At 47.0% G+C, this 16,264-nt stretch overlaps 1 protein-coding gene across 2 annotated transcripts in view; it reads left to right on the top strand.

Annotated features, from left to right (window-relative positions):
• The window catches only part of LOC134346953 (Y-box-binding protein 2-A-like), a 53,019-nt gene that overhangs the window by 14,134 nt on the left and 22,621 nt on the right, over positions 1 to 16,264 (top strand). For both annotated transcript variants that reach the window (XM_063048846.1, XM_063048847.1), the window contains exons 3-5: positions 7,139 to 7,172; positions 11,269 to 11,358; positions 12,411 to 12,530. In XM_063048846.1, the coding sequence (XP_062904916.1) occupies positions 7,139 to 7,172; positions 11,269 to 11,358; positions 12,411 to 12,530 (244 nt within the window). The remainder of the gene's footprint in view (positions 1 to 7,138; positions 7,173 to 11,268; positions 11,359 to 12,410; positions 12,531 to 16,264) is intronic.

The following is a 16,264-nucleotide window of genomic DNA, read 5'->3' as shown; positions in this document are numbered from 1 at the left end:
CACTGTGAAAAACCATAGTTTTAGTGCAGCTGTAGATCGCAGACTCTGTCAAGACTCCATCCACCTTGAAAAGGAAAGGGACGTTAGAGAGAAGAATTTTAAACTGTTTCACAGAGAGACTGAAAGAAGGCACACTCTGGCACCACCTTTAGCTCCTCCCTGTCACCAGGTTCAAGAACAGCGACATCCCTTCAACCATTTGGATTTTGAACCAACCTGCAGCAACCCTAATCACTACCTCAGTGCCGCAACACTATGACCACCTTGCACTACAATGGACTTTTCATTCTTCTTGTTGTAATTGTGCCCCTCCTGGAGAAGTGCAGACGGAATCCATGGAGGGGAGGCTGGTTTGCGTGATGTGCTGAGCTGTGTCCACGGCTCTCTGCAGTTTTTTACTGTCGCAGGCTGAGCAGTTGCAGCACCAAGCTGTGATCTATCCACGTGGGATGCCGTCTGTGGTGGGTAGGCAAAGATGAGTAACGGCCAACGTGCCAAATCTCTTTCACCTCCTGAGGAAGTACAGGCACTGGTGAGCCGCCTTGTCTGTGGTGTCTGTGTGGTTCGACCAGGACAGTCTGATGTTGACTCTTAACCTTTGCAACCTCAATATCTTTGTGGACAGGAGCATGTGCTATCCCATTCATCCTGAAGACAATGGTCAGCTCTTTTGTTTCTGAGCAAAATTGACTGTTAAAACGGTGATTGTTCATTACCGGGGATGACCTGTACTTGCCCCAAATGCAGTGTTTAATGTCTTGAGGCAAATTGTGGTAGATAAATCCCCAGGGCCTGATGAGTTGTTCCCTCATACCCTGTGGGTAGGGTTGTCAACTGTCCCGTATTAGCCGGAACATCCTGTATATTGGGCTAAATTGGTTTGTCCCATATGGGACCGCCTTTGTCCTGTATTTCCCCCGCTAAGGTAGAGCGTGCCTATGAAACTGTTTGTAAGCCAAAATGGCATAAAGCGAAGAAGCAATTACCATTAATTGATATGGGAAAAATTTTTGAGTGTTCCCAGACCCAAAAAATAACCTACCAAATCATACCAATAACACATAAAACCTAAAATAACACTAACATATAGTAAAAGCAGGAATGTTATGATAAATACACAGCCTATATCAAGTAGAAATAATGTTTGTACAGTGTAGTCGGGAAGATTAAGCCAAAACTGATTTGTGGAAAAAAAATCGGCGTGTAGACGCATGTGCACGTCACGCATCTGCACACAGGTGCCCGCACAAGGCTTCATGCTCATGGCAATCTTTCTCAGAGTAAACACAAGTGTCCTGTATTTGACTGCTACTTTTGTCCCTTATTTGGGAGTGAGAAAGTTGGCAACCCTACCTGTGGGAGGCTTGTGCAGACATTGCAAGAGATATTTCAAACGTCCTTGGCAACGAGTGAGGTACTGGAGGATGGGAGCATAGCTAATGTTGTTCCGCTGTTAAAGAAAGGCTCCAAGAATTAACCAGGAGATTGTAGGCTGGTGAGCCTGACGTCTGTAATGGGAATGTTGTTGGAAGGTATTCTAAGCGACCGGATATGAGTGTTTGGATAGACAGGGACTGATTAGGGATGGTCACCATTGCTTTGTGCATTATAGGTCGTGTCGACCCAGTCTTGAAGAGTTTTTCAAATAAATTACCGGGAAAGTTGAGCGCAAGGCAATAGATGTTGTCCACGTGGACATTTGACAAGGTCCTGAATGGGAGGTTGGTCAGAAAGGTTCAGTCAGTCGGCATTGAGGATGAGGTTGTAAACTGGATTAGACATTGGCTTTGTGGGAGAAGCCAGAGGGTGGTAGTAGATGGATGCCCTCTGACTAGTGGAGTGCCACAAAGGTGTATTTAATATGTTTGCAGGGAACGGGTTGAGGGCAATGGGACTGAAAGGGGTGGATTTCTCTCTGCCTCAGCTCTAAGTGGAGTCCTTTTTCACGTGCTGGCCTTGAAGGCTAATTGGACACCAAGTTCATGACTGCCTTTATTACAAGTCAGTCACTCCCATTTTCCCCGTACTGTATCCCTAGAATTCCAAGTTCATTCCTAATCCAATTTATTTTGGAATTTGAAAGATCCTGCTTCTACCACACAGACTTGTAATTTTTTTTTAAAACTGCCTTCTTGAACAGGGAGTCCCAACCTGAGGTCCATGGATCCCTTGCTTAATGGTATTGGTCTTTGACACCAAAAAACCGGGTGGGGATCATTCAGTATGACAGAACAGAAACAGGCCCTTCAGCCCTTCAAGACCATGCTGACCATCTCCTTGCACTAATTCCATTTTATTCTCTTCCTCTTCCCATGATCTCCCCTGCCGTCTCCCCCACACAGATACCCATACAACAGAGGGCAACTTGTGGTGGCACATAGCATAGTGGTTAGCACAATGCTTTACAGTTCCAGTGGCCCGGGTTCAATTCCCGCTGCTGCCTTTTAGGAGTTTGTATGTTCTCCCTGGGGCTGCATGGATTCCCTCGGGTGCTCTGGTTTCCCCTCTCAGTCAAAAGGCACACTGGTTGGTCAGTTAACTGTCGTTATAAATTGTCCCGTGATGAGGCTGACAAAAATCAGGAGATTGCTGGGCAGTATGTCTCAAAGGGCCTATTCCAAGCTGTATCTCAATGAAATGAAAAAAAAACAACTCTCGGCAGTGAATCATCCCGCTGACCCGTGCATCACTGGGTTGTGGGAGGAAACTGGAGCACTCGAGGGAAGCCCATGAGGTCACGAGGAGAACATGCAAACTCCACAACTGTGCTGGGGGTGAGAATTGAACCCAGATCTCTGAGGGTTGTGAGGCAGAGGCCAGCTGTGGCACTTGTCCTCCTCCTGTCTTCGTTCTCAGCCACAAATTGACAGGCACAGTTGTTTCTTCTCCAAATCTGTCATCTTAGCTGCCTCCTAAAGTTCTCTCATACCCTTTACTCCAAAGAGAATGAACTTCTACAGCAGAGCCTTACAACTGAAATCCCTAACCACGTTAAAACACAGAGATGCATCGAACTGTTAAAGTATTCCAAATGAATTTGAATTCAAGCTGCATTTGTGTCCTAACCTGAACTTTGTAGGTGCTCGTCACAATGTTCCTAGTTTTTACTACTTGTATCTCTATTTATGAAACCCAAGACGAAGTCACCTTTCCAACTCATCAAAAGTACCAAGTACATTTGTTATCAAAGTATACATTATACAACCTTGAAATTTGTCTCCTTGCAGGCAGCCACAAAACAAAGAAATCTCAAAGAATCCATTTATTTAAAAAAAACTGTCAAACACCCAATGTGCAGAGGTTTAAAAAAAAAACAAATTGTGCAAGTAATTTTGAAAACGAGCAAATGGCATTCTGAACTGAAGCTCCTGAAAGAGGGACCATTCATAGACATGAAGCCATAGCCTCAGTTCAGTGCAGAGCCAAGTAAACGTTGTGGAGCAGCGAGCCAAATCAGCTCAGTCCGTCCCTCGCCTCTGACCCCGACGTCCCACCCTTTTCAATTTGGCCCGGCACTTAAACTGGCATTCCAACATTGGATTCTCTCGCTTCGATGCGTTCTGGGGCCTGGGGCCTCGATTCGGCCTGTACCTGACCTTTCTGATTCAGCCCAACACTTCAATCGATTGAACCTCTGGCGTGTCCTTACTCACGGGTGAGCTTCAGCAGTGTCATCTCAAACCAAAGTATCTGGGAGGTCTGCACGCACTCCCATTTGCCTCTCTGTGTCAGTCCCATTGGGAGGCCAACGAGCATCGCTTGAGGTGATGAGCGAAGTTTAGAGCGAGCCGAGGAGGGAGATGGAGTATGGAACGTATTATCTCAGGATGGCGGAGGCAGAGACACAACACGTATATCGGGGTGAGAACTTGAATTGCCAAGGCACAGAAGGCTATAGAGCCAGTGTTGGTCAATTGGGTTGGTATAGGTGAATACTTGGTTGCTGTAGACATGATGTGCTCCATTGGGGATGACATTTTGTCACATCCAAGCTGGAGGTGGTGCTTCCCCTAGTGTTTGATTGGCAGAAGTCAAGCTCTGTTGTGGTCGACTGCAGATTTCTGCAACATTCATGGACTCGGGGTGGACTTTTATTTTGTGTTGCCGTATCTTGCTGATAACTTGTATACTTGCTATCTTGTATGTGCGATGTGTGCCTTGTGCTGTGTGTGAATGTTGGTGCTGCGCTTTGTACCTTGGCCCCTCAGTAACGCTGTCTCATTTAGCAGTGTTCAGGTATGGTTGACTGACAATTAAACTTGAATTGAATGGGTTGCTTGTTTTTGTGCAGTGTGGCCCTGACAACTGAATTGTTGCTTTTTATTCTAACCAGCATTGTGAACTGTGATCCTTGGGAAGCACGTCTGTCTCCAGTTTTACACTCCTCACAAAGGTCTGGGGGAGCTCAGCAGGCCAGGCAGCATCTGTGGGGAAAGTGTAAACAGTCAGCATTTCAGACCGAGACCCTTCATCAGGACTGGAAAGGGAGGGGAAAAGTAAGAAGATGGGGGAGGAGAGGAAGGACAAGGTGGTAGGTGAAACTGGGGGGAGAGGGAGGGGTGAAGTAAAGAGCTGGGAAGTTGATTGGTGACAGATAAAGGGCTGGAGAAAGGGGAATCTGATAGAGGAAAGAAGACAATGAAAGATAGGGAGGGGGGAGGAGCACCAGAAGGAGGTGATGGGCAGGTTAGTAGATAAAATGAGTTCCTCTGGGATTTTGTGTGGTGTTCCTTTGGATTTGCAATATATGCAGATTTTCTCACTTTGTGATAACCAAGTTTCCCTTGTTCTTTTGTTGTTCTTCTGCTCCTCTCCCCCCACCCCCAAGCCAATCTTTTTTATTCTATGCAGACACAAACCCAATAATACCACCAGCCTCAATCAGCTTCAAACAGGTCGGCTGGTGGCACAGTGACATCAGTGCCGGACTCTGGAACGGAGGTTCCCGGGTTCGAATTCAAACGGGCAGCTCCCGAGTACGCTTTCCATCTGTGCTGGGTTGAGTGTCGAGCTCGCAACTCGACCTCGTAAAATAAAGAAAAATACTGCAAAATGTCTGTGTGAGGAGTGGTGCCCCACACAGCCTTCCGATCCGCGCCTTGTAAGGCATGAAAATGCCCGACGCTGGCCTCTCAGGCCTGAGTCGTCGACGTCATCATCATCTCAATCAGCAGGGTGGCTGGTTGAGAGATTGTTAATTCCCTCGTTAAGGAACCAGTGTTGACTGGGTGCCGTGGTTCCTGGTTGGGATTGGTCAAGGATGGTGTTCCTGCTTCAAAGTTCTGGAGACCCAGGTTCATTCTGATCTCTGGCACTTTGTGTGGAGTTTTCACACTCTACCTGTGCCTGTGTGGGTTTCCCCGGATACTTGGGCTTCCTTCCTTCTCCCCCCTCAATGACACGTGGGGTTGGTGGGTTAATCGCTGCTGGAAGTTGCCCCAATGGAATCTGAGGGGAGTTGAGGAAATAAGAGAATCCAATTAATTAATCCAATTAATTGATTCCATCATTAAGGGCTGCCATCACCCAGCTCCTGCCCTTGCCTACAATATTTGAGGATCTGTCTCAGAGGCCAATGTCATTGTCTTTCAAGAGGGTGAAATTGGCGGGAGTATTCAAAGACATTTTCACCCTCTCATTGCTACAGTCAGAAGTTCCCACCTGCTTCACAAGACCAAAAATTATACCAGTGCCCAAGAAGAGCAGGGTGATCTGCCTTAACATCTGTTCCCCAGTAGCCCTCACATCTATGGTGATGAAATGCCTTGAGAGGTTGTTCATGGCTAGAATCAACTCCTGCCTCAGCAAGGACCTGGACCCACTGCAATTTGCCTGTCGCCACAATAGGTCCACTGTGGATGAGATCTCATTGGCTTTTTCCTGTGACATTGAATGACCTGGACAGTACAAATACCTATGTTAGGATGCTGTTTATTGACTATAGCTCAGTGTTTAACACAGTCATCCCTGCAGTTCTCATTGAAAGGCTTCAGATCCTGGGCCTCTGTACCTCCATCTGCAACTGGATCCTCGACTTCCTAACCGGAAGACTACAATGTGCTGATTGGAAATAACATCTCTACCTTGTGAGAATCAACACTGGTGCACCGCAGGGGTGTGAGCTTAGCCCACTGCTCTACTCTCTCTACACCAATGACTTTGTGGCTAGGCACAGCTCAAATACCATCTATAAATTTGCTGACGATACAATCATTTTTGGCCAAGTCTCAGATAGTGACAAAAGGTGTACACGAGCAAGATATACCAGCTAGTTAAGTGTAGTAGCAATCTTGCACTCACTGTCAGTAAGACCAAAGAGCTGATTGTGGACTTCAGAAAGGGTAAGAAGAGGGAACGCAAATGGATCCTCATAGAGGGATCAGAAACAGAGAGAGCAATTTCAACTTCCTGTGTGTCATGTCTAACCTGATCGCAACATTTATGCAACTATAAGGAAGGCAAGGCAGCGGCTATATTTCATTAGGAGTTTGAAGAGATTTGGTTTATCACCTAAAACACTCAAACTTCTGATGTACAGTGGAGAGCATTCTGACTGGCTGCATCACTGTCTGGTATGGTGGTGGGTGCGGGGAGGGCTACTGCACAGTATTGAAGTAAGAAGCCGAAAATTGTAAACATGCTGGTGATATTAAACCTCATGGTGGAGATATGGTAGGCTAAAGAGTTGTACATTGTAAAATGGGCTATATGGGGTAGTGTACCCTTTTGGCCAAACATCCATGTTAGTCAAGATGCCTACCTGAGCTTGTCCAATTGACCTAATTATCCCCCTAAACAATCAGTTTGCAACCCTTTTTTTGGCATGGGCCAATACTACTAAGTGGTCTGTAGATACCACTGTTGGGAACTTGTGCTGAGTCCTTCCTGTCTGCATATTGTCCAAATGTCTCTTAAATGTTAATATCCCCAAGCATTGTTGCCAATAGCTGTCTTTCAACTAATGCTGAAAGCAGACATCTTGTTTCTACGTGCACAGCAAGATCCCAGTTTCGAAAGTTACAGAAATGATTGAAAATGTTCAGTTGAAGTTTTTGTTCTTGAAATCTTCAGCGAATGGTATTTGCCCTAATGTTTGTGTCTTCAATTAATCTTTTTTTTTCCCCCTTCTCCCTCTCAGGAATGACACGAAAGAAGATGTCTTTGTTCACCAGGTATGTCTTTCTACTGATAATGCTTGTTCCCTTGAGACCACGGTAGTGAGTGGCTTCTGTGTTCAAAGATTTTTGGAGAGGTGGGGGGGGTGCAGAAAGGGGAAGGAGTGAAGAAGTGACCTTCATCTACTTCCAACCCAAAGTTAACACCAAACACCACAGGAATTTTGGGCTGTTGACTGATTTACAGGTGAGTTTCATTGAGACTGGGTTTCACAAGGAAGCAATGTGACACTTCATAGAGACCAATGGTGCCTGTGCCACACATGGACTTCTGCAGAAGAGAGTCTCATCAACAGTACTTGACAATCATACGGTATGCAAACTTGCTGTTCTGTGTTTCGTGGATCTCTGTGGAAAATACCCAAAGAATGAATGACAGAAAGACATTGAAACCCCAAAGACCCCCTCCCAATTACTATCACCAGGCCCACAATGAGAGAGGTGGGTGGAGAAATGGTAGGTAGAGTTTAATCTGGCCAATTGTGAGGCGTCATGGTTTGAGAAGTGAAATGTTATGGGAAAATGTGGCGTATTTCCAGTTAAGATGGTGCTATCAACCATGTATGTCAGCTTCCTGGTAGTCATAAACATAGAACATAGAATAGAATAGAACAGCACAGTACAGGCCCTTCGGCCCACAATGTTGTGCCAACCTTCAAACCCTGCCTCCCATATAAGCCCCCACCTTAGATTCCTCCATATACCTGTCTAGTAGTCTCTTAAACTTCACTAGTGTATCTGCCTCCACCACTGACTCAGACTCAAGGTAAGAAATCCAACTAAAAGCACCTTTTCTGAGGTAAACTGTGTTAAATTATCTCTGCAAACAGTGAAGGGGTGAGTTTGGGGGATGAATCGATGCAAGTCAAGTTCGGATGCATGTAGAACTGGCCCAGGAGCGAGGTTCCATAGCTCTGTAAGGAGTAGTCGGGGTCCGGACAGAGGAGATTCAATTTCAATGCTTGTACAACTGGCTCGGGTGTGAGATTTAGATATCTCTGGGTGCTGAGCTGATTTGAAGAGCAGCCTTGGGCTGCGTGGTGACATCTGGGCCCGGAGCAAGTTGCTGGACAGCATGGTCTAGGCCTGGAGCGTCTTGCAGCAGCGGTGCCTGAGTCCTAGTGTGAGGTACAATGCAGCGTTTAGCCAATTTTAAACACCAGCTCAGATCAGAGGTGAGAGCCGATTTCACTCGCTCTCAGCAATCTTCACACCTTTCCAGAGCGTGGAGCTTTTCACTGTTCCATTGTTGAGTCAATTTAAATGCTGGCCCATGTAGACTGGAAAGACAAAGATGTTAGTTGGGAGGAGAGCCGATTTTGCTCGTTCTCTGCAATGGTCATCTCCATGGCACTGAGGCTATGAAGACTGCCCTGGCTGCTGTGCTCCGTACCTGCTAATATGAAATGATAAGCAAGGCTTTGGGCCTACTCCAGGCTGGTCCAGACCAGAGTTCAGATCTGAGGACTCGCATTTTGGTTCAGAATACTGTTGTTTGCTTCAATTGTTCGCATGATTGTTTTTTTTTCCCTTGTGCATCGAATGTTGGTCTTTTTCAAATTGGATTCTTTCAGGTTTCTTGCTTCATGGCTACCTATGAGCAAGCAAATCTCAAAGTTGTATAATTATATCTTTTGATAATAAATGTACTTAAATCAAATATACATGGTAGGACCTTTAACAGCATTGATGAACAGAGATCTTGAGGTCCAAGTCCATAGCCCCTTAAAAATGACTATGCAAATAGGCTGGAAAAGGTGCTTACTGCCATTAGCAAGGGCCTTCAGCATAAAATTCAGGAAGTCATAATGCAGTTATATAAAACTTGGGCTGCCCTTGCAGCATACAATTCTGGTTGCCCCATTCTAGGAAGGGTTTAGATTTAGATTTTGGGTTCCTATAATATCAAAGAGTGTGTGTATGTATTGTAGTGCTGTCTGTCTCTGCCTCTGTCTCTTCTTCCCCCCTGCCCCCCCCCGGAACAATGAGGGTGCAGAGATTGTTCACCAGGACACTCTCTCCGGATTAGACAGTATCTTCTATAAGGAATTGAGCAAATCTAGGTTGTTTTTGCTGGAATGTCAGGGACTGAGGGGAGACCTGATGGGATCTTAAAAGATTTTGAGGGATACATGAGGTAGTTGGTCAGAATATTTGTCCCAATGTCAAATTTGAGAGATCATACATTTAACGTAGGAGAGGAGGGAAGTTCCAAAGATGTCTGGGGCAGGTTTGGTGTAGATGTGGAGTGGTCTGCTGGAGGTAATGATATAAGCAGATATAATGTATAAGAGGCTTTTTAAAAGACATGAACCTACATGGGATAGAGGGATTATGGGTCACATGTAAACAGTGATTTAATTTGGCATCAAGTTTGGTGCAGACTTGTAGGCTGATTGGCCTATATGGTTCTGTTTCTTGGGGAGGGGTCTTTACCATTGACTAAAGCTTGACTGAATCAGCCACACACAGGAGAGATGGACAGAGGGGAGAGTACTTTGTGGTGTGTAAAACCTTTCCACCACAGTATTGCAGAACTCCCTCTCCCTGCCTCTCAGAGTATCTGCAGCAACACTCAGAGCTTGATAACCTCCAATGCATTTCCTTTGAAGCAGGGTTTCCCAGCCTATTTTATGTCATGGACCTCTACCATTAACCAGGAGGTAAATGGTTGGGAACCCGTGCTCTAAACATGTAGAGTTCAAAGTAAACTTCTTGTCAAAGTCCATATGCCATCATATACTACCCTGAGGTTGATTTTCGTGTGGGCATTCATAGTAAATACAAGGAAACTGCACACAAACAATGTGCAAACATAAAATAATAATCAAATGTTAAATATTGATAACATGAGTAGCAGAGTCAATGAAAGTGAGTCTGCAGGTATAGGAATCAGTTCAGTGTTGAGGTGAGTGAAGTTATCAACATTGGTACAGGAACCAAACAGATTGAGGGTAACAATTGTTGATGTGGGTCCCACTCCTGGTGTAGGGGACAGTGTGGGTGGGGGTCCCACTCCTGGAATCGTGCTTTGTCCTGTTGTATTTTATTTTCCTGTAAATGCCTGCAAGAAATGAATCTCAGCATAGTATTTGTGATGTGTACTTTGATAATAAATTTAATTTTGACTTTTAAGTGAATGTTCTGTTCATTGCTAGCAATTTTGTTGAAAACACATTGTGTGTTTATGGAGAAAAATAAAATTGCTTCAAGGCAGGTATTCCCAACCTCTGTTACGCCTCTACCATTATCTGAGGGTCTGTGGACACCAGGTTGGGAACCCCCAGCTTGAAGCCCAGATCAGAAGGATCTCCTTTCACTGCCCACTGCATCTCCCCCACTCCCAACTTCAGGAGGTCCCGAATGAGGGGCTAATCTCTTGGGTTTTGTCCTCCTTGCTGTTGACTTCACTTCACTCACAGTCAGTTGGTACACAATATCACTTAACCATAGTGGGATGGTTTCTCTTTTGGGGTTCTGGTGTTGGTTGGGGTTGTCCCGAGTTGCAACTTGAGTCCCAGTGGGTGGAGTTTGTTGCATTGAATTTCTTCCCCACCCTACCTCTTCCCAGCTAGTGTGAGCCCAGAGTGCTGATGTGTCAGGGAGGAGATGATGGGCGAGGAGGGGTGTGTGTGTGTGAGAAAATAGGATGTGAATGTGTTCACCCACATGCTTGAATAGTCTTGTGTTGAGCTGAAGAAACTTCAGACACTAGCTCCAACAGCAGAAGTTCTGTTGCTGTTGATCTGGAGGGAAACCTCAGATTAAAAACCATAGAGAATCTGTCACCCAAGGTCTCTCTCCATTATCTTCTCGTCCTGCTCTCTGTATCTCCTTACTTAAACCTCTCCACCTCGACACAGGTGACAGGGTGTTAGACTCAAGTTACTGTGGGGTGTTTGAGCCAGATTGTTGCCTTGAAGGTGCAATTGGTGTTGGTTTCTGGACGCAAGGTGTGGTGTGAGGGGGGGTGGGGATTGAAGTGGTGATGCAAGTGAGGTCATGCAAGCTGGGGTCGGGTATGGACGCTGGACAATGCTAACCTATTACCTTTACTTCGGATCTTCTTCCATCACTTTCCTCACCCCAACAGACCGCCATCAAGAAGAACAACCCTCGCAAGTACCTGCGGAGCGTTGGTGATGGAGAAACAGTGGAGTTCGACGTGGTGGAGGGAGAGAAGGTACAACTGTCCCTGGAATTCTTTCTGGGAGATGGGGATGGGTGGTTTGGTGGGTGAGAAAAGGAGGGTGCCTTGGGGCTGGTGCTGAAGGAGACAAAGCTGTTGGCATCTAATTTCTCACCTTGGTGAGGCCTCACCTTTTAATATAGCCTGATGAAGGGTCTTGGCCGAAAATATCCACTGTTTATTCCCACTGTAGATGCTGTCTGACTTGCTGAGTTCCTGTCGCACTTTGTGCGAGATTGGAGAACGTGAGAAGGCAGGAGATTGGGGCTGACGGGGAAAATGGATCAGTCATGATGAAATGGCAGGGTAGACTCGATGGACTAAATGGCCTACATCTTGTGGATCTGCCCCATGTGTTAAGCAGAAGGGTTTAATTTGGATCAGCTTGTATAATGGCTGAAGAACTTGTTCCGTTGCTGTATTTTTCCTCCTTAAACCCATTCACCTCTGCCCCTGACATTTCCTCTCATCCCTTCAACCTGTGCAGCCCAGTGACACCAGAAAATGTGTCATGTTTGTTATCACAGACTTATGATGTGCTGTTTTGCAGCAGCAGTACAGTACAAGACAAAAATTACGATGACCGAGCAAAAAAACAAGGCACAAGACCACAAGATGTAGGAGCAGTATTGGGCCATTTGGCCCATCGAGTTTGCCCTGCTCCTTCATCATGGCTGATCCATTTTCCCTCTCAGCCCCAATCTCCTGCCGCCTTTCACTGCTGCCTATAAAGGGTTTGTATGTTCTCCCTGTGACTGCGTGGGTTTCCTCCGGGTGCTCTGGTTTCCTCTCACAGTCCAAAGACGCACTGGATGGTAGGGTAATGGTTATTGAAAATTGTCCTGTGATTAGGCTAGGATTAAATGGGGGGGGGGTGGGGTGTGGAAATTGCTGGACAGTATGGCTCGAAGTGCTGGAAGGGCCATTTCTACACGGTATCTCAATAAATAAGTTGCCCTTCCATTCAGGGGTTGTGGGAAGGGACGTGAGGCCTTTAAGGTGTCCACTCCTTCATCCTTCTCCAACATCTTCTGTGCCATATGCAGGGAGCAGAGGCTGCCAACGTCAGTGGTCCTGGGGGCGTCCCGGTGAAGGGGAGTCGGTATGCTCCGAACCGTCGCCGATTCCGGAGAGGGTTCGTCAGACGTCGGGGTCCGGTGAACCAGGCAAGTGGAAGAGTTCGGCAAGGTTTCCCCAGCCTTCCGGCAAGCCTGGTGAGGTGGCGGGTCATCGAAGGATGCAGTGCTTGTATCTTCAGTGCTTCATGAGATTGTCACCAAAGTGTTGTCATTTTCCTGCATCCGGTCCAGGGAGAGAGCTAAATGGAGTCATAATTAGATTGGATGGAGACAGTAGGCTTGTGTTTGAAGATGGTTTCCTGGATTGGAGGCCTGTGACTAGTTGTATGCCACAAGGGTTGGTGCTGGTCTATCTGAGTTATCTACACCAGGGGTCCCTAACCTCTTTTGCACTGCGGACCGGTTTAATATTGACAATATTCTTGCGGACCGGCCGACTGGTTGGAGGGGGTGGGGGTATTCAAGTAGGGTTAAACTCACCTCAACATGTCTTTTACAGTTAGGGTTGCCAACTTTCTCACTCCCAAATAAGGGACAAAAGTAGCAGTCAAATCCCGGGACACTTGTGTTTACCCCAGGAAAGACTATCATGACCATGAAGCCTTGCGCAGGGACCTGTGTGCGCATGTGCGACGTGCCGATTTTTTTTTTTCCCCCCACAAATCAGTTTTGACTTGATCTTCCCGACTATGATGTATATACATTATTTCTACTTTATATAGGCTGTGTATTTATCATATCATTCCTGCTTTTACTATATGTTAGTGTTATTTTAGGTTTTATGTGTTATTTGGTATGATTTGGTAGGTTATTTTTGGGTCTGGGAACGCTCAAAAATTTTTCCCATATCAATTAATGGTAATTGCTTCTTCGCTTCACGCCATTTTGACACAAAAGGTTTCATAGGAATGCTCTACGTTAGCGGGGGAAATACGGGAGAAGGGTGGTCCCGTATGGGACAAACCAATTTAGCCCAATATATGGGATGTCCCGGCAAATACAGGACAGTTGGCAACCCTATGTTCAAGTTCAACAGTGCATGACAGGGAATGAGGAAAGGTGCAGCTGACTCGTATCGTTTCCTCGCAGCCCAGTAGCACATGCTTTGTGGCCCGGTGGTTGGGGACCGCTGATCGAAGCTACTTGGGTGTGCATATGCATGTACCAGGCATAGTTCATAGGTTTGTGGATGGGGAGATCTTACCAAAAAAAAAATTGCGACCTTGACATTTGTCTCCTTACAGGCAGCCACAAAACAAAGAAACCCAATAGAACCCATTAAACAATAAAAGTAAGCAAATAGCATTCAGAAGTGACACACATCAAAGTTGCTGGTGAACGCAGCAGGCCAGGCAGCATGTCTAGGAAGTGGTACAGTCGACATTTCAGGCCGAGACCCTTCGTCAGGACGAACTGAAGGAAGAGCTAGTAAGAGATTTGAAAGTGGGAGGGGGAGGGGGAGATCCAAAATGATATGAGAAGACAGGAGGGGGAGGGATGGAGCCAAGAGCTGGACAGGTGATTGGCAAAAGGGATATGAGAGGATCATGGGACAGGAGGTCCAGGGAGAAAGACAAGGGGTGGGGGAACCCAGAGGATGGGCAAGGGGTATAGTCAGAGGGACAGAGGGAGAAAAAGAGAGAGAGAAAGAATGTGTGTATATAAATAAATAACTGATGGGGTACGAGGGGGAGGTGGAGCTTTAGCAGAAGTTAGAGAAGTCAATGTTCATGCCATCAGGTTGGAGGCTACCCAGATGGAATACAAGATGTTGTTCCTCCAACCTGAGTGTGGCTTCATCTTTACAGTAGAGGAGGCCGTAGATAGACATGTCAGAGTGGGAATAGGGTGTGGAATTAAAATGTGTGACCACTGGGAGATCCTGCTTTCTTTGGTGGACAGAGCGTAGGTGTTCAGCAAAGCGGTCTCCCAGTCTGCGTCAGGTCTCACCAATATATAGAGGGCCACATTGGGAGCACCGGACGCAGTACATCACCCCAGCCGACTCACAGGTGAAGTGTTGCCTCACCTGGAAGGACTGTCTGGGGCCCTGAATGGTGGTAAGGGAGGAAGTGTAAGGGCATGTGTAGCACTTGTTCTGCTTACAAGGATAAGTGCCAGGAGGGAGATCAGTGGGGAGGGATGGGGGGACGAATAGACAAGGGAGTCGCATAGGGAGCGATCCCTGCGGAAAGCCGGGGAGGGGGGGAGGGAAAGATGTGCTTAGTGTTGGGATCCCGTTGGAGGTGGCAGAAGTTACTGAGAATAATATGTTGGACCCGGAGGCTGGTGGGGTGGTAGGTGAGGACCAGGGGAACCCTATTCCTAGTGGGGTGGCGGGAGGATGGAGTGAGAGCAGATGTACGTGAAATGGGGGAGATGTGTTTGAGAGCAGAGTTGATAGTGGAGGAAGGGAAGCCCCTTTCTTTAAAAAAGGAGGACGTCTCCCTCATCCTGGAATGAAAAGCCTCATCCTGAGAGCAGATGCGGTGGAGATGGAGGAATTGCGAGAAGGGGATGCCATTTTTGCAAGAGACAGGGTGAGAAGAGGAATAGTCCAGATAGCTGTGAGAGTCAGTGGGCTTATAGTAGACATCAGTGGATAAGCTGTCTCTAGAGATAGAGACAAAAAGATCTAGAAAGGGGAGGGAGGTGTCGGAAATGGACCAGGTAAACTTGAGGGCAGGGTGAAAGTTGGAGGCAAAGTTAATAAAGTCAACGAGCTCAGCATGCGTGCAGGAAGCAGCGCCAATGCAGTCGTCGATGTAGCGAAGGAAAAGTGGGGGACAGATACCAGAATAGGCACGGAACATAGATTGTTCCACAAAGCCAACAAAAAGGCAGGCATAGCTAGGACCCATATGGGTGCCCATAGCTACGCCTTTAGTTTGGAGGAAGTGGGAAGAGCCAAAAGAGAAATTATTAAGAGTAAGGACTAATTCTGCTCGACGGAGCAGAGTGGTGGTAGAGGGGAACTGATTAGGTCTGGAATCCAAAAAGAAGCGGAGAGCTTTGAGACCTTCCTGATGGGGGATGGAAGTATATAGGGACTAGACATCCATGGTGAAAATAAAGCGGTGGGGGCCAGGGCCACACATTTTAATTCCCCATCCCGTTCCCATTCTGACATGTCTATCCACGGCCTCTTCTACTGTAAAGATGCATCTGCTCTCAGGATGAGGCTTTTCATTCCAGGATGAGGGAGATGTCCTCCTTTTTTAAAAAAAGGGACTTCCCTTCCTCCACCATCAACTCTGCTCTCAAACGCATCTCCCCCATTTCACGCACATCTGCTCTCACACCATCCTCCCGCCACCCGATTAGGAATAGGGTTCCCCTGGTCCTCACCTACCACCCCACCAACCTCTGGGTCCAACATATTCTCCGTAACTTCCGCCACCTCCAACGGGATCCCACCACTAAGCACATCTTTCCCTCCCCCCCGCTTTCCGCAGGGATCGCTCCCTACGCGACTCCCTTGTCCATTCGTCCCCCCCATCCCTCCCCACTGATCTCCCTCCTGGCACTTATCCTTGTAAGTGGAACAAGTGCTACACATGCCCTTACACTTCCTCCCTTACCACCGTTCAGGGCCCCAGACAGTCCTTCCAGGTGAGGTGACACTTCACCTGTGAGTCGGCTGGGGTGATATACTGCGTCCGGTGCTCCCGATGTGGCCTTTTATATATTGGCGAGACCCGACGCAGACTGGGAGACTGCTTTGCTGAACACCTACGCTCTGTCCGCCAGAGAAAGCAGGATCTCCCAGTGGCCAGACATTTTAATTCCACATCCCATTCCCATTCTGACATGTCTATCCA

The sequence above is a fragment of the Mobula hypostoma genome, chromosome 5 (assembly GCF_963921235.1).
Source record: "Mobula hypostoma chromosome 5, sMobHyp1.1, whole genome shotgun sequence".
Taxonomy (NCBI): Eukaryota; Metazoa; Chordata; class Chondrichthyes; order Myliobatiformes; family Myliobatidae; genus Mobula; species Mobula hypostoma.
Note: the sequence above shows the minus strand (reverse complement) of the source record. Positions and strands in the feature narration are given on the sequence as shown.